General features: G+C 38.9%; 1 protein-coding gene across 1 annotated transcript in view; it reads left to right on the top strand.

Moving 5' to 3' along the window:
• Positions 1-23,372, top strand: part of ESRP2 (epithelial splicing regulatory protein 2) — a 41,887-nt gene extending 18,515 nt beyond the window's left edge. The window contains exons 4-16 of the mRNA XM_058034151.1: positions 406-519; positions 1,556-1,670; positions 2,404-2,502; positions 2,624-2,678; positions 3,470-3,580; positions 4,418-4,550; positions 4,752-4,794; positions 5,296-5,597; positions 7,474-7,695; positions 8,965-9,163; positions 10,403-10,598; positions 11,605-11,782; positions 22,011-23,372. Coding sequence (XP_057890134.1) covers positions 406-519; positions 1,556-1,670; positions 2,404-2,502; positions 2,624-2,678; positions 3,470-3,580; positions 4,418-4,550; positions 4,752-4,794; positions 5,296-5,597; positions 7,474-7,695; positions 8,965-9,163; positions 10,403-10,598; positions 11,605-11,782; positions 22,011-22,169 — 1,926 coding nt within the window. The 3' untranslated portion in view covers positions 22,170-23,372. The remainder of the gene's footprint in view (positions 1-405; positions 520-1,555; positions 1,671-2,403; positions 2,503-2,623; positions 2,679-3,469; positions 3,581-4,417; positions 4,551-4,751; positions 4,795-5,295; positions 5,598-7,473; positions 7,696-8,964; positions 9,164-10,402; positions 10,599-11,604; positions 11,783-22,010) is intronic.
• Positions 23,373-23,981: the final 609 nt, after the last annotated feature.

Below are 23,981 nucleotides of genomic sequence, written 5' to 3'. Positions count from 1 at the left end.
ATCAGAGGTTCTGTAGGTGAAGAAAGGGTATTGCAAAATCAATGTTGTGATTTATCTTCAAAGTTTTTTCAAATATTTAATAACTTAAATTATAGTTAGTCCAGATTCTGTACATTACCAGTATAGTATTATCACTTTTCATATAAACTCATAATTCTGTTGTATCTTCCTAATTAGTCCTTTTTTTTTTTACTATATTCTGGGTGTTCTTGTTTGCTATTCCACAAATGCATGCAGTTTATTTGCCTTCTTTAATCAGGAGCCCATGTCTGTTCTCCATCATGTTTTTTAAAAAACTTTTACAAAATGTTGAATTACTTTATCTCCTTTTTAAAAAGTGCTGAAGTAATGGCTGGTGCATGAAATTATCAGTCACTACAATAAAAATTTCTCTTCATTTTCCAGTTTAGTCAGCTGGTATCCAGTGATTTGAAAGTACTTGGAAGGAGCTCTTACACACTCTGCAGTGATGGCCAGTTACTCATCCGACAAGTTCTCCACCCAGAAACATCCAAGAAGGTACAAGATCAGAACTGGTGCAGAGAGGCAGCACTGGGAGGGGAGTAATACAATTCCACCTGGGAGCTGGAGTGTCCCAAGACTATTGAAGATGATCCCTTCCCTGCCTGAGCCATGAGTAGTTATTTTAAGTACTTGCTCTTGAAAGTCAGACACACTGCTTGGACTCCCAGATGAGCACAAGGAAAAGGAAAATTAGGAAAAACAGGGTAGACACAGAAGCAATACAAGTACTTTGAATTCTGTGTGTGGGGTATAAACAAAGGTACAGATCAAACCTCAGCAGAAGTGATGGGGAACTATTGCTTTGCTTAGGCTTGTATTAAACCAGTGTCCTGTGGAGGGTAAGCATACAGGTGGTGGTGTGGCCTGGCAGTGGTTCCCCATCTGCATTTATTCAGTGGGAAGCAGAGCTGCATCTTGTTTGCTACTCCCACATAAAGCAGCAGTTTCTGCTCCAAGTTCCTGGAGGGTTTAGAGCACCCTGTCATGCACAGGGAGGAGAACCTTGCCTTTGTGCAAGGTGGTGACTCTTGAGTTTGGCTTAGCAGGGTCTGCAGGAGCCCCACAAGAATGAGACCTGCTGACATAGAAGGAGCTGGCCAGTTATTGGGTCGTTTTCTGAAAGCTGCTGAAAGAGATTTTGTATTCCGTGACAATATTTATTTAAAATTTGTCATTGTGGTTTGGTACAAATCTGCTTTTCAGTGTAGCCACAAAAGATAAAATAGTGTCAAAAATAGGAATTAACAGTAAAACGTAGACATATTAAAATATTTTTTTCCCAGCCATCCTCTCCAGCTGTTTTCCATGGGTCTGACTCCCAGAGGTTATTTGACTTTGTTCATGTAGACATCCAGTTCTGTAGAGTTATGGAATTTGAACTGTGTTACAAAGGAACCAAACTGCTCCATCACCTACAAGCTGGTGATGTGGAACTACGTAATTTCTGAGAGTGCCTCATTCAGTTCAAAAGTATTACTTGAAATTTAAAGGATTAGCATGTATAAACCAAATATTTTTGCCTTCCTTGTAGAACTTCTTGTTGTCAGACTGCTTCTATTCCTTTTATGATCTGCGCAAAGAATTCCACACTTGCTACCCTAGTTCAGCCGCCGTGAAAGACCAGACTATCAAGACCATGGCAGAATGTATCCTTTTGCTGCAGCTTATATCCCACAAGCAGTTCAGTTCCTTGAGTTTTATCTCTGTGATTATTACAAAGTTTAGAAGAATAAAACTAAATGTAGGTTTTGTAAACTCACAGGGAAAGTGAAAGGAGTGTCTACTTAAGTGTGTGTCAGGGGAGTGGCTCTGCTTGCATTCCCCCCCCCAAATTGAATCTAATTGATTTCTAAACCATATTTAGTAAATCTGCCAAAGAAAAGCATCACTTGCATTGGTGCTTGATCTTAAAGGAAAAGCTGAGCTGTCACTGGGCTTTTTCAGCACCTGCTGGCCTGCTGGTTTCCACTGTTTGCAGATAATAGTTATCTTGCACGATCCTGACTAAAATGAGTTGAAAATAAAGCAAAAACAAGACCCAAACAATACTCTATATCTCAGTTCAAATTAGAGAGATTGTTGGGGCCCATCTGAATGGGATTGAAGTTCAGTTATGTTTAAAGTGATAGGAACTTAGTCAGCTTTTCCTTTTTTGGACTATTAACACTGAGATTATGTAAGCTCTCAATAGTTTTCAAACTGTTGTCTGTTGCAGTGAATATAAACCAGTTTATGAGCAGAGTAATATGTCTAATAGCCACATGTCCCTGCTAAGACCAGTACATTTGATTATTAGTTCTGTGCTAATTTCAGGAAAGCCTTATGACTTGTTTACAAAGGATTGTGCAAGTCTGTTATTTTCTATAATCACCTGTTTAGATCTAGGCTTAGGGACAGATGAAGCAGAGGAGGACTTTGGCGTGTGGCAAGTGAAGACCATGGTGGCTATCATTTTCAGCATGCTTTCAGAAGGTTGTAGTAAGTTAACTATTTATACTGAATGCTGAAATCCTTCTTTTCTGAAAGAATTGGCAGTGATGCTGTCATTCTTAAGTAATCTCTGACTCTGGTTATATTTAAACTTCTTGTTTTGTCACAGATCACATATTTACTGAGCCTGAAACTGTGAAACACAAGTATGAAACAGGTCCTTGGTAAGTGCCCTTGTCACGGTTGTTTACAAACAAAGATGAGTCTTGTGTACGGCAAGGAAAGCTTGTGAATATTTCCCCATGGTCATGTGAAAGCAGGCTGGCTCCTGAGAACAGCCCAGTGTAGTCACTGCAGTGCAGCCAGACTGTGGCTGGCATGCTGAATGCTGCACTTTAGTCCACCTCTTTAAAGTCACTGCAAGTTAAATGCTCTTTGTTCTCTTGCCTCTGTTTTGCATGGCAGCGAGGCTGTTTTATCTTACCCAGGGTGAAGAAATATTTGTGAACTTTCCCTAAGTCAACAGGGCTGATGGCCAGTGCACCCTGCATGAGCTGAGCTGTGTGGTGCTTCCCAAAGTGCTTTTTTCAATACATGCTGAATTGGGTGTTGGGTTCAGGCATGAAGGGACAGGATGGCTCATTCTTTACAAATGCATTTCAGTGACCAGATTGAAATATTTTAGGCATAAGTCATTTGTGTTGCTTGGATTGCTAGATCTTTCAAATAAAATCAATTCAGTTCCTCATTACTTTGCATTGAGGCAGTTTTCCTATTTTTTTGTTTAAGGAACTGCAATGTGGTGACAACATTGTGCATCTACAGTGTTGTAGATATAAAGGAATTATCCAAGTTATCTTCCATTTCTTTATTGAAAGGAATAATGGAGATAGGAGAGTCTCAACAGAAAATAAGCTCCCAATTTACAATTCAGTTAGTTGCAATCTGAAGTTTGGTAAAATATTGGAAAACCTGGATGAAAGCTTAGTTTGTCATCTTTTTTCTTTCTGTGCAGCAGTAAGTCTGAAACTGTGGACAGTGAGACAGTAATACGTGCCAGAGGTTTGCCATGGCAGTCTTCAGACCAGGACATCGCTCGATTTTTCAAAGGACTCAACATTGCCAAGTAAGATAAGGAAAATTTGCCTTGCTTTATCACTTTATCACTTTGCCTTTAAAAGCAAGTCCCTTTAATATTTCTTTTACATACATCCCCCACTCTCCCCACTGGAGTCCTTCAGTCTTTCCCCACTTGACCCCTTCCCATGCTGTGGCCATGACAGCTGAACAGGTTTATCAGCCTTAGAGTGTGCAAGAGAAAGTTTAGAAATGTGTGAAGAAGAAAAGAGATTTATCAATGGAAAACCAATATACATTCATTTATTGCTAGTATCAAAAGGGAGAAACTCCTACTGCATTAATCAAAGCAGAGGCCGAGACATGAAAAAAGCTTTGATTTTGTGCCAACTTATTATTCTTCTATACCTCTTAAACAGGCCACATTCAGAAACTTCTAAGTACTGTTTGGAATAAATTTTCATATGATTCATGTATATACCTATGTATAGATTTATGTGTATACATATATATGAAGAGAGTGAGGTTATTTATCATACCTGTCACTTAATATATATTCCAGATCTCCAACACTGAAAAAATATTTTTTTTTTAATTTAGAGTGATGAGGAATTTCAAATGTACATCTGAGATAATAGGAGGGACAAATTTGCAACTTTATGGGAGTTGAGAAAATGATGAACAACATGAGATCCACGAGCTCAATTAAACAGATTTTAAAGTATAATTCTGTTACAACAAAAATTAAATTTTGGATAGTAACAATTTCTTTTTACATCTGTAATCTTCATGTTTAAGTCTGATTCCTTTACTATTCTTACACAGTTGTTTATTAAATGTATTAAAGATTCAGACTAAACTTATATTTGTTGACTTTACCTTCCAGAGGTGGTGTGGCTCTTTGCCTGAATTCCCAAGGAAGAAGAAATGGGGAGGCTTTGGTTCGGTTTGTCAATTCTGAGCAGAGAGACCTTGCCCTGGAAAGGCACAAGCATCACATGGGTAGCAGATACATTGAGGTAAAAAGTTGTGACTTGAAACAAATCTTTGGAGAGAAACCTGAATATTTTAAGCTATGTTCTCATTTAAAACCAAACTGCACTTCTGTTTTGCTCATAGTACCAAAACACAATTCTCTTGAAAGTATATGTGTCATTTAAAACTGAACATTGTGATTTTCATGTGGTTTTTTTTTTTTTTTTTTTGTTCTTTCTTTCAAGGTTTACAAAGCAACTGGAGAAGAATTCTTAAAAATTGCAGGAGGTAAGTGATGCTGGAGTTCAGTGTGATTACTTCAGTTCGTAGGAATGTTGTTCAAGTTCTTTTTTCTTTCCTTGACTGAGGATGCAAATGGATAATGAAGTAGCTTTTCCTGTTTTGTCTTCCAAGAATGTTTGACCCTGTCAAGTTGTTGAAACTGAGCTGTGAGCATTTGAGCTGTGATGTTCACAGACTTTCCTCCTTCTTGGAGGAAGACCAGCCTTTGCAGTGGAAGCATCCATGTATCTTGTATTAATTCATATTAATCTTACCTTTGCTCCAATTTTATTAAAATTTGAAGCACTTGCAGATGAAGAGGTTTTCCCCTCAAAACAGGTTGCTGAGAGTTAGTAGTGTTTTGGGTCTTGTCTGGTTTTGTTGCTGGCTGCTTACCTACTGTATTATTCCTTAGTGCTTCCCCGCTGCTGCTGAATCCCCTGGAACTGGGTGCCCAGCCCTGACCACAGGTTCTTAGCTGACCACGTGCTGTTATCTCTCTGCCAGGCACCTCCAATGAAGTGGCCCAGTTCTTGTCCAAGGAGAATCAAGTTATCATCAGGATGAGAGGCCTTCCATTCACTGCTACCCAGGAAGATGTCTTGGGCTTCCTGGGGCCGGAGTGCCCAGTCACAGGAGGGAAAGAGGGACTTCTCTTTGTCAAGTACCCAGATGGCAGGCCCACAGGAGATGCATTTGTGTTGTTTTCCTGTGAAGAATATGCACAGAATGCACTTAAAAAGCACAAAGAAATACTTGGAAAACGTTACATTGAACTCTTCAGGAGCACAGCGGCAGAGGTCCAACAGGTTGTAACTATTGATTGTGAGATTCAAAACAGAATAGTTGAAACATTTCTTCTAATGCTTACACACAAATATGTGTAGAGAATCATGAACATTTATTATATGAAAAATGTCAAGAAAGGTCAATACATATTTCCTAATGGGCATGGAAAATTGTGCAGCATTGGTTTTGCTTTGATCGGGGAGGGGGTGTTGGTTTTGGGGTTTTTTTTAAGCTGCCACTGCTTGGGTGGTTTTATTTTTACCTTCCTTCAGGCTATAAAGTGAAAATCATGTTTTTCTTCTCCTTAAAGGCTGACTGAAATCACAAAAATAATTCTAAAAATATAGTAGATTGATAGTGTTGTAGTAATACTTCTTGAAAATCTGCAGTCTTTAAATGCTAGTCTCCATGTACAGAATTTCTAATATTAAATCCAAATCTGGATGCATGAAATGAGCAACTGCTTTCTTGGAAACTAAGAATTAAGAGGATATATCTGGTTTTTTTGGTGAAAGGAAGTGATTTTTTTTTTCCCTGAGGTGATATATTTCCTTTTTCCCCTGTCCTTCACCAGTTCCTATCATTACCTTCTTAAACTGGTAAAACCATTATATTTTGTCACCAGCTTGTCCCTATGAAAAATATCACATATAGTATTTTTCTTCCTGACACAGAATACTTCTAGACTGGTGGCTCCAGGGGGAACCAGTATTAGATTTGGTCTGGTGTTTGCATAACCACTGGCTATAAAAGTGTAATACAGTTATTGTGCAATTTATGTGACAGGTGAAATCTTTCTGTAGAAGGGATGGGGCAAGGGAAAGGATATCCACACTTGTAGATCATTGCCACTACTGTGATATGGATATTACAACAGCCAAGAATCTGCGGACTGTGAGGACTCTGTCACAGCAACCAAGTCTCTGCTTCCACTTTTTTAGGGAGACCTGGATATAGCTTATATTCATTGCTTCTTCCTCTATGACAGCTGTCTAGGCTGACACCCAAACTTTTTTGCTGCCTGGGCAAGAGATTATTTCTTAGGAAATTATGGGCTACTTGTTTGAGTAATTACAAGAATCAAAGCCAGCTCTCATCTATTTAGTGTTAGTACAAAGTAATTGCAATATTCTCCACACAACTGAGAGAGATTTCTGTCCTGAAATGCATTACAAGGACATTGTTGAAACAAACTCCCTAAGCCGAATAACTTTTAACAAAACTAAAGCTTTGTGACCTGCTTTTAGTAGCTCTTTTGGCAGAATGTGTTTATTTGTGATAATCATCAGTAAAAATGGTTTTCAGCAGTAAGCCCCTACATGTGTTGTATGATCCCTTTGTCATTTGGAAATGAGTCAATAGAAAATGTTGAGATCCAAGTCTCCTATATTCTTATCTTTAACTTTTATTTTTTCCTCAGAAAATCTGTACTTGGAGATGAGCACTGGGGTTAAACAAATAAGCACTCTCACTTAACCAATCAGTTTTTAAAATAAATTAAAATTAGTACTTTCACTTACTGGCTGTTTCAGGTCTCAGTCCTTTTAAAATGATTGGTTTTAATTTACCCTGATTTAACTAAGATCTGTATGTGGCAATACTGGTTTATTAGCACAGATGTGATTTCAGATGTTCCTTTTTGAGATGCCATAAACAGTAATAGACTTTTAACTTTTTTATATTGACATGAGAAAAGTCTGTCATTGGGGTCTGGCAAATTGAATTTGTTAGCCTTCCTCTCTACTTTTCTGAGTTTAAAACTTTCAAATGCCCAACAGAAAAGTAACTGCAGTGACTTAGTATAAGAAGGGTTTGTTGGAAATAGTATTGTGAGAACTGCCCTGTGCTCAGACAGATGATTGTAAATCTGCATTGCTGTGGGTTTTCTGCCAACAGGTACTCAATAGATACATGTCAACACCTCTTATTCCAACCCTCCCAACTCCCATCATCCCGGTCATCCCCCCTCCGTACACCATCGCCACGGGCAGCGTCCGCGACTGCGTGCGGCTCAGGGGCCTCCCCTACACTGCTGGCATTGATGACATCTTGGAATTTATGGGAGATGCCACGGGGGATATCAAGCCCCATGGAGTTCACATGGTCCTTAATCAGCAGGTAAGGCATTTTGCTGGAGGAGTAACTTTGCATTGACTGAACAGGTTAGGAGTCAGGGCAGCTTACCTGATCTTGGCTTTAGTCTTCTCCAGCCTTGGGAAAATGTAATGTTCTCTTCCTCTGTCTTTGCCTCATTTCTCTTCCCCTTTTACATACACCCTTGCTTTTCTCTCTCTGTATGTATATATGCATCAGCCTGGGAAAGATGAAGCTTGTTCTTTGAATGATAACCTTATCCTGGAGGTTGTTTTCAGCCAGAAGCTGGAGATACATTACAAAAATCTCTCCTTTAGATGGCATAGCTGCTCTGTCAACTTCAGGGTTCCTGCTGCGTTGAGTGCTCTTTGTGTCAAAATGAGCTTTTTCTAATTTGATGAGTAGTTGCTCAGGTTTTAAAGAGAGTTGATAATTAAAAATTGTGGTTTGGGTGTATTTTAATGATGTGATCATAGAGATATATTTTCCCTGCTGTCTTGTGTTAAAAGTAAGCTCTTAATGAGAGAAATACTGAGGTATTAAAGAAAACAAATGACTGATCTACTATATTTGTTTAGGAGTTTCTTTTGTGTGTGTATATTTTTTTGGTTAAGAAAGTTTTTTGTATTTTATACAGACAGGTATATCTGTCAGATTGCAGAAAATCAGGCCTGGAAATCAACTTCCAATGCAGCTATGGACTTTACGAAAGGATCTGGAACTTTATGCTGTTGTACTATTACCTTGAAAGCAGTTGTAGGGAAGGCAAAGCCAGGCTCTTCCTAGAGCTTCACAGCAAAAGAATAAGAGACAATGTGAATAAACTACATCCAAAAACCCCCATTCCAGTTGATGGAAAAGGGAAAAAATAAAATCACAATGAGAAATTAGCTAAGCACCTGAACAGATTCCCAGAGGTGATATGGAACCTTCACCCCTGGAGATGCTCAGATTTCAAGTGGAGAAGGCCATGAGTGGCCTGACGTAAATTGAAAGTTAGTCCTGCTTTGAACAGCTTTTGGATGAGAGACCTCCACATTTTTTTCCGTGCTACATGATTCTGTTTCTTTCTGCAGAGGACTGAAGCAGCATTGTGTTAACTGGGCACTTGTTGCATGAGTCTTGATTTTTCTGCTCCTAAATAGAATTGTTGAGTTGTGAGTCATTTGTGCCAGAAAAGGAATAAGGATACAGGCTTTCAGGAGATGTTTGATCTTAGTCCTTTCTGCATTTCTTGTGATCTGGGTGATTTCATAACAGATTGACCTACAATTACTTCCTCGCCTCCCCTAGGGACGACCGTCAGGCGATGCTTTTATCCAAATGAAATCTGCTGACAAAGCCTTTATGGTGGCTCAAAAATGTCACAAAAAAATGATGAAGGACCGTTATGTGGAAGTATTCCAGTGTTCTGGAGAGGAGATGAACTTTGTTTTAATGGGTGGCACTTTAAATCGTAGTGGCTTATCCCCACCGCCATGTAAGTTACCATGTAAGTCTCCAATTCTTCTGCTCTCTGCTGCTAAAGGCTGATATGTGGTAGGTGCTGAAGCTTTGTGGCCTTTCACCTTTTGACTCGGGTTTTGCCATGATCAATAATCATCCATCTGTGTACATGCTAAGATTGGAATTGTTCCCTTTGGGCAATAATGGGACTGATCAGAGGCATTTTTATTGTATTTTCGGTGGTGAGTAGAGGGCAGCAAGGCCTTGCCAGTGAAATTGTTGCACACTTTGCTTTTTATGGGTGTACTGTTCTTCTGAGCTCTGCAGTAGACTTGCCTGTAGTGAAACCTACTTGGAATAAGAGGGATTTTTAAAATGGGGAGAAGTTCTGTATTCCAGCTGCCAATGAGTGCTCTTGCTATCTTGCCTCAGAGCATTCAGAAGGTACTCTTTGGGCTTGTTTTTGAAGGAAAACACCCACTGGGATGATACACTAACCAACCATAGAGTGGTGAAGTTGGATGGATTTTAATTTTTTTATTTTAAGATTACAGTGAACCTTACTGAGGAGCTATAATGGAATTTTACTGTATTGTTCTAATTAGTCTCACTACCAAATCACAAAGCAGATACTGATGTATTTGCAAAATAATAAAAAGCTGCCAAATATAGTACATAAAACCAATTTGACTGCACACCAAGCCAAGCTTATTGTTCCTGGACAAATTAGGTATTAATTCATCAAAAACCATCAGACTGGTGATCTAGTGGGGTATTCTCCCTTCCATTTGCTGTATCCTAAAAATACTTTTTGAAGTCTCAGGAAGCTTATACATGAAGTCTCATGGTCAGTAGTTATGGATGCCCATGTGTGCACCCATGTGGATGCCCAAGCACTATTATGGTGCTTTTGTCCCACAGAGTACAACTTCTGTTAGAAAACACCAGGGTGTGTTGGTGTGCACGCCTGCTTTCTCTATGCACATGGCTTTATGCTTTCTTTTATTAACTCTGAAGTTCCCTACTTTCCATTTACATTTAGACAAGGCTGCTCACATCTAGAAGCTGTGAACTTTTAGCAATTACTCATTCCCAATGCCCGAGTTGTTTTTCGTGGCAATGTAGCAAAGGTCTCCAGGGGAGAGGCTAGAGAGCAGTCTCTGCTCAAGGGTTCATCAATCATGCCCAGATGGTTTCAATCACATTGCTGTAGGAGAGGAGTTACTCATCTGAGACTTCTCCATTCTGATTGCTTTTTTGTTGCTGTGTCCTGGTTTGGTTTTAGGTCTTTCTCCACCAGCTTATGCTGCTTTCCAAACAGCAGCTGTGATCCCAGCAGAGGCAGCAGCCCTTTACCAGCCACAAGCCCTCCTGCCATCCACCAGGACGCCCCAGGCCTCTGCAGCTGCTCCTCCAACTGTTACCTACTACCCAGCTCAGGCTGCTCAGCTCTACATGAACTACACAGCTTACTATCCCAGGTAACCCCGAGATTTCACTGCTCCTCTTAACCTTTCATCCCAGTGCAGTAGGTGACTCTGTGATCACCTGTGGACAGCTCTTAAATTTGCACTTCTCGTGTAGGTAGTCCTGGGAACTTAATGTTCAGCAACAGAGGCAGAAACCATTTTAACTGTTTCTCTGTGACCTTGTAAGGGGATTCATCTCTGTAGGTTCTGCTTCAATCTCATGGTAATGTTAGCCAAAAAGGGTATTTTTGGTACTGAGGCAATGTCATCAAGGCAGTTCTATTTCTTGGCCAGAAGAGAAACTGTGTCAATCCACACCTCTACCCTCACCTCTTAGTTTGTTCTTTTACTTACAAAACTGTTTTCATGCTGAAAGACTCCTCATAGGCGTGTACTCGCTGTACTCAGTTTGATTTTGTACATCAGTGAGACCAAAGAACATTTTTACATGTGAAAGCAAAGCAAATCTCCACCTTTTCCCTTCCACAGATGGTATCAGCATGAGTCACTGAAGTCTGGTACAGGGGTTGTGGGGAAATAGCTTGTTCACTGATAGCTCCTAGGCTTGTGTGACACTTGCTAGCTTGAGTATCCAGGAATTTCCTAATGAGCCCTGACCAGTGATGGAGATGCTAATTACTCACTATTTTGTGGCTCTGAAATGCCAGATTAGGGTGTTTTCCTCCTTTTCATACTATGGCAACACCCCTCCCCTTTATTTCTTTGTGTTTTCATTAACGATCTTACAAGTCATCTGCAGCTACTTTTCCTACTCCCCTGTGAAATAACAAATGCCACACCTTTTGTCTTTAACTACAAATGTTAGCCATTTTCCCTTGCCTCCCTTCTCTAAAAATAGATCATGAGACGCTGAAGAGAAATTAAGAAAGTCCTCAAAACAATCCACATCTCTGTTTTTCTGTAGTATTTGGATTATTTTTCAAATCTAAGTTTTTGGTTTCTTAGTAGAAACAGTTACTGGGTTTTGTAACAATTTTGCTCCCTCTCTCTCTTTCAGCCCTCCAGTATCTCCTACCACGGTGGGGTACATTGCGGCTCCTCCAGGAGCTGTGGCAGCTGCTGCCACTGCCACCCACACTCCCATCCTGCCCCAGCCTGGAGCCTTGGTCCGGATGCAGGGCTTGCCATATAACACAGGAATGAAGGAGATACTCAGTTTCTTCCAGGGGTACCAGGTTAGTATGTAGCCCTCTCCTTGAGACCTCTTTGGACCTCTGAGTATTGATCAGTGGAGGCCAAACTGACCAAGCAAGAACTTTTGGAAACTGCAAGATGCTTGTTGTATATTTAACTGGCAGACTGAAGAGTAACACACGATTTGCCTTCCTTCCCATTAAATAAACAAATCCTGATCTGGAAGCAGTGATTTGGTGTCTGGGTTTGAGTTTGAAGAGTTCAGAGCCCCAGTGGGAGTGGGGCTGCAAAGGGGCTGCCACAGGAAAGTAGGGGCTGCCAGAAGTTTTCTGTCCTGGCCACTTGGTGGTGGGATCCTTTTGGTAGGGTCAGTGTTTGACCATCAACACTGAAAGTTTGCTGATTTCTAATACAGAGAGCTGTGAGCTGGGTGTGGTGACTTGCAAAAAGAGACAGATGTCTTGGTCAAACATTGTTTCAGTTCCTAATAATTTTGGTTACAGGCAGGAGCATTTCATTAAAGCTATATTACATTGCAAACCAAAGAAAATCTGTATTATCTGTGCTGTCCATTTTGACAGCAAATATACTACATGTAATATCAGTCTGTATGGACTGATGGAATGCTCTCAGGTGAACAAACAGAAATTTATCTTCTTGGTAAGTCTTAAAAAAAAGGCACCAGCTACAAACACTGTTTTCCAGCAGCCCTTATTTGATGTCTTCTGCCTTTTGTCTCAGAGGATACTGTATCTATATCCATGGTTTGTCATGACATATTTGCTAAAAGGAAAGGTAATTGAATATGTTCTGGTGAGTATTTAACCCCTGTGGGTAACAGCACTTACACAGTTCCAACTCTGCCCTTTTGGGTACTACTTGGAAGCTCTGACCTAAAATCCTCTTTGTGGCTCTCAAACCACTGCAAGTAAACAAGTGATTTGTGACAAAAGGCAATAATATTTGCATGTTTGTCCTTCAACATTTTGGGACAACAGTGATATTGCAAGAGGTAATAGGAAACATTCAGGCATGGTATGTTTTCTTTCTTCTTTTTTTTTTTAACCTTTAGATTCTTAGAAGACAATGAACTTTAATTTGTTGAGCCAGATATCTGGTATGCAAATAATTGTAGACTGAGAACAGATGCTTAAATGTGTATGTTCCAAGTTTTGAGTATTTGGAAGATGCAGTGCTCTACCTGTTGTGTCTTCTCTTTTAACATTACATTTTTGTTTTGAAAGCAGTTCTGCATACTCAATTTTTCAGTGGAAAAAGATTATCACATAAAAAGTATGGTGAATTTTGACTAACAGTAAAAAGAAGCTGCATATTGTATTTTAGGGCTTTTTGTTCCACAGATATTTCCAGAGTTCAAACCGAGTTCAGTTATTTGTGGCTTTCATGATACCCAGAGAAGTAATAAACATTCATCCCATTGTTTAGCCATCGATATTTTGCCTTTTAGTTCTTTTCTACTGCCTGGGGGTTTTAGTGGATAGATGGTGGATGTATTAAAACCTTAAGTATGGAAGCTTATTTGCTAAATTGAAATTCAGCTAGAAGTGTAACAGTACCTTTGAAAAATGTGGCCTGAACCTGTCCATGCATGGAACAGATCAGTGACCACCTCTAGCACCTCTGCCTTTTGTTAAATCTTCAGTTTAGTGAACCTGGACTTTGTGTCTCATGCTCAGTTTGCCCTTCTCCTCATTTCTGCATTTGGAGAGCAATTCCTGGTGCTTGTATTGCACAATTAAATGGTTATAGGAACAGAAATTTTGCCACAAGGTGAAACCTATATTCTGTTGCTGCAACCTCCTGTGATCATCAGTTACTGTTATTAAATTGGTCACCTCTTTGACTTCTTTAGAAGATGTTGTCCAAATGAGATCAGGCTCAAGGTCTTATAAGGGAACCAGGAATTCTTTTGAATTGTTCTTGGAATCCTGCATGTGGTAATGCTAATTTTATAGTCATTCCTTCCTTCAGGGCAAAAAGAGATGGTGACTTACTCTAATGGGACAATATTACATCTCTGGAGCAACAACTAATTTTTTTTTTCTTTTTTCCTCCCCTTTCTTCACATTGTTTTCTCATTTTCTGCTGCTGCTGCCCAAGGATTTATTGCATGATGCTTCTGCTCGTTCATAAAGTGAGCCCTTAATAATCATCAGTGGTTTGGGCATGGTTTTAATCTGTGTACAGCTAATTGATGTTGGTATTCAATGGTCTTCTGTGTTGGTATTCTGGGAACGGATCAGAGATGCTGAAATGGAAGGGTGATTTTTGTCTTTGTGTGTTCTTGTCTGGAAGGAACAGGGTTTAAGTTTTAGTTCTTGCTTTATTCTCCTCTGAATTTTTCCTTCAGGCTTCATGGGCTCTGTATATTGCATGTGTGCACATGTTGCTACTTAAGTGAAGGCACTTTTCATACCAGACCTGCCTCTTAAGAGATATCATGGGCTTCAACAAGCTGGTCTCAACATCAGTACATGCTTCTAAAAAGAAATAATTTAAAAGTCTGCAGATCAGCATTTTAATTTTCTTTTAATTTTATTAGTATTAGCCTCTTGTTTAGTGTTTCAGCAGCTCAATTTCTTCCTGTAGTTCTGTCTTCTTGGGGTTTTTTTTAGTGGAAATTCCTTCCAGGTCCCATGTATTTCTTGTAACTTGGATTAAGCAATTGAAAAACTTGGGAAGAATTTTAATAGTAAATCAGGGAGATGGCATTTTTCCCCATCACCTTTCTGTATAATATTGTAGTATACTATAATCCTCAAAAGAACTAATATTAGTACTCTCTGATTCAGTAATTCACATTAAATTGTTTTTAGTTGTAGTGTAAAGCAATAGGGCCATTGATTTGAGTCCAATTATGTGCTGGATACATAGCTAAAGGATAACTAAAAGCAGCCACATAATCCAAGCCAACTAAAACCACATTGAGAAAGCAACAAACCCCAAAATAACCAAAACAACAACAAAACCCTCACCATGCCATTCACCAGCTGCTCAGCATATCCTGGTCTCTGGGCTTTATGTTGAAGTGAGTGACCCATGGATGGGATTGTGAGGAAACTCTTCAGGAATTCAGAAAAGTAACTCATATTTCATATCATGGGCTGAAGTCTGTGGAAGAGGTGGTGCAAATGTAGTAATAACATACAGCAAAACTCCTCAGTGTTACTTCAGGCCATCACTCTGTACAGCTGCAGAAGCAGTGAGAGAACTCCAGTAAATAATTATTGAACAGGGGTAGTAATTGTGATGAATATATGTGAAGTTGACACATAGCAAGACAAAATTTTTTGCTGAAGAATTTTTATTTTTCTTTATTTATTTAATGTCTAAATACTTAATAGGTTTTACTATTTAGCCACTAAAGGAATCAATGCAAAATATTTTAGTCTCCAAATATTGGAGACTCTTTTGGGGTAGGGGTTCTCATTCAGTTTTTGTTTTTTGTTGTTGTTATTTGGCTTGGTTTTGTTGTTTGTTTGGTTTGGGTTTTGTGTGTGTTTGTGTGGGTTTTTGTTGGTGTGCAGTTTCTCAATAATTTTTTTCTGAGAATGCAAATAGCGGCAGAGTTGGTATCATAACAAGAACTGTTAGGTTAATGTAAAAGCAGAGGTAGTTCAGCTGTGCCTGTGGTCTTAGCTGACCAAAAACCAGTTCTCAGCTGTTGTATTGGCCAGGATTCAGCCTCCTTTTGGTAGTACTTGCCCAGTTTCTTGGAGGTTGGCATGAATGTGAACTCATGCCTACCTGGAAAAGACCCTGTGGATTAGTTCTTAGAAAGCAGACTTGCTGTTTAGGTAAGTTGTGTGTAAGAATAGCTGTTAAAAAACCCCAACAAAGAAACTAGAAGATTACTAAGATTTAGGGGCCAGGGTTACCACCTGAACTTTTTAAAAGTCCCCTGAATTTGCTGAAAAAGGCTGGATTGGAAATGTAAGGATTTCTTTGTGTACATGTTTCTACATAAGAAAAGTGTAAAATAAATAGTGTTCTTGAAAGCCCTACTGGGCTTAAGTGTCTTTTGTCTGCAGCTATAAAGAGTTTTTGCAGTATATTAATTCTCCAAGGCTTCAGAGACACAGAATTTAAGGCTTGCTGGTAGAGGGGAGGAGGATGAGTTGTGGTTAAAACAGTACTAAGGAAGTCAAGGGAAGTGGATGGATGGCTAAATTCCAAAGGTACTAATGACATTTCTCTGCTCTGTCAGGACAACAGACTTCATTGTTGCTGACTTTTTAGGGATTAGGAGTTTCTTTCTCTGAAATGTGTGCTTAAACAAAGTATTCTCTATTTCCTTTAAGATCTTTTTGGAATCTGATTCTCTGCAGTCTGAGAGGTGGATACCCCATCATCTGTGTGCCAGTCCTCGGCATGGCACCCTCTGACTAGTGAAGGGAAGGGGGAAGTGGCAGAGGAAGAATTAATTCCCACTTACTGAGGTTGGAAGTCATCTGGCAACACAGACACTATTCCATGCTCACCCCCACACTCTCAGAATAGAGCACACTGCTTGTTTTGCTTTATTCCTAAATTTATCTCCCACCTGGAAATGTTGCCTGTGTGGAGAAAGCATTGTGAGACTGGGACCAGTAAATTAGAGGTTACGGTTTCTGTCTGTTGCCTCCCACGCTTGAAGCAAGAGATTGAAGTGGCACCCTCTGTATTTTTGGAACAGGCATTACTGTTTCAGTCTCTGATATACAGAAGGTTCAGGTGGTATCTTTCCCACACAGAATTCAGGTATTTGTGGGTGTTTGTGTTGGCAGTCTTATGGTACAATTGATGTGCTTCTAGGGGCAAAGCCAGTGTAGGGTATTTCTCCTGACTCTTGTGCACAAGGTTGCAGTTATCTACCATCAAACCTGATTCTGTATTCCAGGCTGAGTCTAGCTAGGCTTTTTTCCAGAGCCTGAGAGTTCTCTTTGGGAACTGTTCTGTGATAAAGTTTACAGGCAGTTTGGGCAAGAATTGCAGCTGCCTTCCTGAAGTGGCCATTTTGTCTATGATGTTTTCCTTTTCTATCATTTGCTCCTGTTTTTCCCAGTTGGAGTGTGTCTAAATATACTTTCCAGTTTCAATGCTGTTTTTTTTTTTTTTTAGCAGTGGGTTATTTTCTCTAGATTGCTTTGTATGTGCTGTTTTTAGACTGAGTTTGAATATTCACTGTAGGAACTGCAAAAATGAAATGGAAATCAATGACTTACTGGTTAGTGACCTGGTTAAATCTGTGCACAGTCTGTGAGGGGAAGACAGTCCCATATTTCTCTCAGCAAGAGAAGAACAAAGAAATAAAATAGGTTGAAGAAAAAGAAAATTCAAGGAGGAAGTTTAGTGTATTGCATCTTTATTAACCAGTTTACACTTGGTCTGGTCCTGTGTGTTTTGTTCTTATGGGTTTTGAAATGCAGACAGAATCAGAAAGATTTACAATCATGTGCTTACTTAGGCAAGTTAGGGTAGTTTTCATTTTATTTGAAGAATTTACTGTTCTACAGCTTCTGTTTTAATTGACTGCAGTCTCTCACCTATCCTTGTGATTAGATGCTACTTCTATTTCTAGGTCTTTTGATGAATTTATTTTTCTTCTTTCTTTCTCACTTTCTTTAGGTTTTTGCCTAAGCTCTGACAACTCTGTACAGGCTATCTTTACAACTTTCATATTTTCTACATTGTTTATTCCATTTCAAGTGTAACTTATGAAATACTGTCCCTTACAAGAGTAAAACTGTAGAACTTTGCCTACTGTACATCTACTGATAATCTAAAGTATGTACTATCTTGAGACATTCCTTCCAAAGAGTAAACTTACATTTTGTAGATTTGTTTCAAGGGCAGGTCTGGGAATCATAAATCTAATATTTGCACGGTCTGGTTGCCCTGGCAGAGACTATCTAGAAAATACTTCTTATATTTGTCTTTTACTTAATGGCATGGGTTTAGATGTGGCTAGAATTCAGTAGTAAAATTTTGGGGGGTTCTTTTCTTTTGTGTTCTCTGGGCTCTTGGTTATTGTTTTCTGTGAAAGGTGTGTACAAGATGGTTGGTGTTTTTCTTTTCAGCTTCCCTTTGGATGGATATGTGTTCTGTATGCCCAAATATACTCCTTTTCTCCCTAAGCTGGCAGGAGACTTTTTGCATGATAGAAATATTAAAGGAAAGGCAGCACAGTGCACCTACATTGTGTGCATTTGGCAATCATCTAAAGCATTAGTCTGTCTGGGGGGGGGAGACAGGAAACTCTTCTTGCCACTGAAAAGATATTCTACAACTCAGGTTATGCTAAAAACTATTGTCTTCTGGATTACAGGAACCACTCAAGTAATCTCTGCAGCATGTGTAAGAATGCTCAGTCCCTTCCCAGGATATGTGATTTGGAAAGATTATGTGCTAAAAACAATATTTCATATTGATGTATTTCCTGACTATATATATTTGTACCAGACCAGTAGTATGAGTGATTACTGTTCATATTCAGCATCTCAAAGAATTCTTAGATCTGATTCACATATGAGGATTTTGTTCTAATTTGATAGTGTGACTGTTCTGTGCAGTCATTATTTTTATTTTAATATATGACTTCTTCAAATCTGTCATGATGCAGTTACACTGTATAGTTTGTTTCATTTTCTAATGTAGAAATACACTACACTAGCATAAATGCTATTTTACCTTGTGAGTGCATTCATGCTGGGGCATTGATTTTCTTTCATTACATTGGTGTAGCCTATGGAGTGTTTTTCACTCTTCCTTGGAGAAACTACACTTCATTTCCATGAGTGCATAAAAGATCTGAGTGAGATCCATACAATTATTCTGATCCCCCGCCTCAGTGTGCAGAATGGAAGATGCTCATCTGTCCCAGTGAGAGCCATCACTGGGTTTGTGATTGTGCTTATGAAAATGTAAGGGTTTGGTTACCTGGTGCTGCCATCTCATGAGTAGAAGGAAGAAAGGAGCACTTCATGGTCTGAGCTATTTCCCTTCCTTGATAAGGAGCAGTTCAAATACACAGTTTAGAGCATTCCCCACAAGCACTTACTTTATTTCTACAACCAGTAATGCAATTAATGTATGTTTTATCTTACATAAAAGTTGTTTCTGTCCAGTTCAGTGTCTCCTGCCAGTTGTTATAGCTGATGCTCTTAATTGTGGTTGCAAATGATGGTCTGTGTGGCTTGCTGTGCCAGACTGTTCCTTCTCTTGCTGATTGTCCCATGTCACACTTGTACTGTAGTATGCACCTGATGACTACAATGGCCTAATTCAGCTGAGCGATCAAGCCAGGAGTGTGTTACAAGCACCGAAAGAGTGGGTCTGTTTGTAACTTTGTAACTTCTGAAGAAGGTAAGCTGTGACTGCCAGAGCCTGGCTCTCCAGAGGTGAATGGGAAGGGAAAGAAGGGCTTGGTGCTACAGAGACCTTTGCTTGTGGCTCTCCCCCTTAGTAGCTTGCATTGGGATCCTGGTTTTAGTCTTCCTGCTTCAAAAATCAACTAACCCAAGGAAATGGGCTGGCTGTGATCTGTGGCTGCTGGGGCAGCAGTGGTGGAGGTAGTGATTGCCTGGTTCTGCTCAGATGGTATGTTCAACCTCCAGAATGGTTTGTTGATGCTTGTATCTCATGTGAACCTTTCAGTCCAATATTTCTCTCTTAGTAAAGTCATAGAAGATGATTTTTTTTCTCCTTGGTAATGCTAGGAAGAACACAGAAATATGTGTGTGAAAACCCCCAGACCTCTGGCTGTGTATTTCTGTACCATATAACTGGCTAGAGATTAATGTCTCCTTCTTGTTCTCCCTAATGCAACATGAACTATTGCATTAGTTTTTCCAGAGGAGGCTTTTTGGTTATAGTGACTTTCTAATGCAACTATCTAGGTTTGCTAACAGTAAATTTGCCTGCATTTTTTGGCACTTACACACAGTTCTCAGAGAAATTTTATTATGGCCTATGTGAACTACATGATGCCACAGTACTACTGTATTCCATTCAAAAGTCTACTGATTAGTTAGCACATTTTCTTTTTCCTTAAGAAAAAACCAGAACAACCTCTCAGTTTAAAAATGGCAGTCACATACTGTGCCTTGAGAGAATTACTTTCATAGACAAATGTACTTTCACTAACAACCACCAAGTCAGTTGTTTTCAAATTAGTTGTTTTCTTGTGTTGCTTTCTTGATCTGTAAGGAGCAGATGGACTGCATGGTCTGGTGATACCTGGAAAACCAGATCAGCACTTGTTTTCTACTAAGTATGACATGGAAACAGTCTTTGGCCAATTCATGGAGTAGCTCAGTCTGAATTGTAAGTGGTACAAGGTAGTATTATATAGGTACCACTGTTAGAGAGTTTAAAAAAAATCCAGGAGAAATATTTGCATGAATCTGAAGCTAATTTTAAAACACATGTGTACATACAGAAAATCTATTTCTCTAGAATTATTTGTATAATAATAATAATAAATAAGTACTTAAATCAAATGTACCTTAAAATTAAACTGAAGAGGTTCATTTAGTCCTTTTAATTATGTTGCTTGCAGAATGTGTAGACTTCTTTGCTAACTTTTTGTGCAGCTCTCATAACATGAATTTCTAGACCCCTACATTGGTATTACACCAATACTGCCATTTAAACTATGTTCTTAGAGCTCTCCTCTGTGCTCAGAGGTCTAACTGTGTTCCATATGGTTTTCAGCTGACTCTGGGCTGAAATATTAAAATTCTGTTCTGGACTGATAGTAAATGAGTTGATCCCATATGGATTAACAGCAAAGAGCTGGTTTAGAGCAGAGGATCTTTTAAGTCAGATTTGCAGCTCAATCCAAATTCTGTACAGCTTTCTCTTTGAGAGGGGGTTACTCTGAAATAAAACAAGATTGTTTTATTCCAAACTAAAAGTGGGCTTTAGAGGTTATGTATTTTATCTTTTTTTATTTCTTTTGCATGTTATTTCTTAACTAACTTTAGTTTTCTGAGAAGAAATGATAGAAAGTTTGTACTAACTGCCTTATGCATGGTTTTGGTTTTTAAAGTGTGCTGTTGCTTATATTTTAAGAATATTTTTACTGCCTGCTCAGTGTTTGGGTGAGTGAAGCTCTAGCATGCTCTTGATTTATTTTCATATGTTTGAATGTAAAGCTGATATATGGTATGATACATGAATGAAATGCTATTGGTAATAACTGAGAAGTCTGCTGCTTCTTGTAGTCTACCAGACACACACAAGTTCTACAGAAATGAAACACTTAAACATTTTAATCTTTTATAAACTCAAGAGAACATATGTCACATGAACGTAACTTGAATTAATATTCATAAAACTGGTTGGTTTTCCAGCATTGCTTTGTCTGACACTGTTTTTCAAAAAAACTAACTTTGTATGCTGAGCTTTTGGTCCTTCAGTCTCTCATTGTGAAACTTCACTGAGATTCATTTCTGTCCAGCAACCAGGAGTTCAAACTTAGCTTGGAAGAATTTCCTGCATCTTATGGAAAATGGATGGGGTAAAATAGGGCTGACTGTAATGTCTGCTTTGAACTTAGCAATTTGGACCTGCCTTTTAAGACTTTATGAGGGCAAATGCGCTCAAAAGTAAATCAACTGCAATGACTAAATAATCATGTCTGCTAACCTGCTTTTCCTTAGCCTTGTTAAAATTACAATAAATATTTATTTAATTCAATTTTACACCAAATTTTACTTAATTGTTCTGGAAAATCTTCCTTGTGCTGTATACCTGTGTTGAGTTCAGTTCATTCTCCCAACACAGAACTCACACAGCGCTTTTATTTTTGGCATGTGTGTTGGTGGTTTTTTTTAAACTTTGTGTGTGAGTATTGACATGCCTTAAAAGCCTTTGTCACTTGGCCAGTAGTCCCTATAGTACAAGAATTATTAGTGCCTGGATTTCTTGCTCCATTTATCTCCTATTAACATCTAACTCTCTCCTTTAATCTCAATTGCTTCTCTAGAAAAACTTTTGCACAGAATTATGTCTACATCACTATATTCAGCACTCCAGCAGAGTCAGAGCTGCTGCAGTTTGCCAAGCTAAAATTTCTTTTAATCTTTGATTCCTTCTCCTTCCCATTCTTAACTTCCAGAATGTTTTCACCATGGACACAGGAGTGGAGTGAGCCAGAAGCACTAAAAAATGCACCAGCATTAAAAACTACCTTTCCAGGTGTCCAGGTGCTGTTGCTGGTCTTAATAGTTTCTTTTTTAATTTTTTCTTCTTGTACCATTGCAGCTCCAAGCAGATTCCATCCTCATGCTTTACAACTTTAGTGGGCAGCCCAGTGGCGAGGCGTTGGTGACTTTTCCAAGCCTGGATCTAGCTAAGCAAGCAGTGGCTGAGAGAAATGGACAGCTCCTGGGCAGCCGCAGTGTGCAACTGCACCTGGTCTAACTGAACACTCTGGAGGATGAGGAGAGGATGCTGCACTCAACACCCTGCCCTCTGCAAAACAAGAAGTCTTCCCTTGCCACCCAGGCAGCAACAAATGTGCCTTTTCAGCATAACCTGTTGGAATGCAGCATGGTGCATGTCCTTTTTAATTTGAAAAATGGCGTCTCCCATGCCAAAGATAAAGTGAAGCCAAAAATTGTGCAGTTAATTTACTTAATTTCTAATGTACCTGTGTAAAAAGAAGCAAAGCTGCTCCTGGCATGCAGTTAATTCTGAAGACAGTCCAGTATCACTTCAGCTACCTGGGCCACGGGCAAAAATCAGTAGCATTTGAAGTGGAAAACGATGCTTGAGTCATTCAGATCCTTCTGTGTTTAGTTTTTAAGAGTTTACACTTGACAAAGTGTCTCATTCTTGTAGAGTTTAAATGTCTTTAGAAAGATCTTTTGGAATGCATGTCTTACCCAGTTCAAAGCGTAGATCATATTGATTTTTGTTTTGTTTTGTTCTTGACTGGAAAATATCAGGATGCTGGATCCTGAACCAATTGTGCTTTTTCATGTTTTCATTAGACATTGTTTTGCAAAAGCCATATTTGACCTTACCAGTGTACTGCTGCAATGTGTAAAGCAAAAAAATAAAACCAACAGCAAAACCAGAAAAATCCACTCTTCCCATCCTGCCCCTAACCCCATATTCTTAATCTCTACAGGACCAAAAATGGCACATAAACCTGAGTACTAATAAGTTATATTTTTTTATTTAAGCATAATAGCTTTCAGATACTGTATTAAAGATTTTGCTCTAGTTTATGTGCATGCAATTTGTTTACATCTTTAAACTACTTTATTTGTATATTATGAAACAGCAAGATATGTTGAAATCTGAATTCTCTAGTGCATGCTTTTTTCTTTTTCCCTTATGTGTATATACATAAGCTAGAAGTACTTTTACGTCATGTAGCATGTGTTTAAAAAAAGACATCTGCTGTAGAAGCACTAAATGACTTTGTTTTTACTGTGCCTTACTTCTAAATCATTCCAAGTGCAATACCAGCAGAGCAAAATGTAATGAATTCTGTTGTTGACATGTTCATGGATGTCTGAATTGATCTTTTTTTGTTAGTGTACAATTTGAGTTGTACTTTAAAGAACTGAATGATGTATGCTTCTTTATATCACAATAAAAGAGATGCTTACAATGTGCATTGCCTTTTGAAAGTAATTTATGCTTTGCTTTAATGTATTTTCACAGAGCATCAGGCTTTGATAAATAGCTTTACACACTTTTCTCCTAGATTTAGATGAGCATTTGTACTTTGTGACATCTCTGTTTTTTGGGGGGTTGTGGTGGTTTTTTTGTGGTTTTGGTTTTGTGGGTTGTTTTTTTTTTTTTTCATTTTGTCTTTTTGCATGTTCTAGTAAGCCAGAAATCTGTATGATGCCTGCTTCTCTCCTAGTGCAACGCATTTTAGGCAACATGATGTAACTGTTTACATGCTTAGTGTTCTCTTTCTGTTGCCAGAGGAAACAAAGTATTGAACTTGAAATTGCATTTGTGTTTGCATTTAATTGACCTAACGGGTCACTCACTTATCTGTGCAACCCAAAATGCTACATTTAAGTCAAGATGCAGCCAGTCTGCCTTTTTGTACTGAAAATTAAACAGGGGGAGGCAATTACATCAAGATAAGAAGGTGTGTTTCTCTCTAGTCAGGCATATCTCATACCAGATACCATTTCATCATCAAAATCTCCCAAATTAAGTTTCAGCACAATCAGGTGGAACTGGAGGGAAGGTTTTTTAATTTTA

This window comes from Melospiza georgiana, chromosome 14 (assembly GCF_028018845.1).
Source record: "Melospiza georgiana isolate bMelGeo1 chromosome 14, bMelGeo1.pri, whole genome shotgun sequence".
NCBI classification, from domain to species: domain Eukaryota; kingdom Metazoa; phylum Chordata; class Aves; order Passeriformes; family Passerellidae; genus Melospiza; species Melospiza georgiana.
This window is presented reverse-complemented; position numbering and strand designations above follow the sequence as displayed.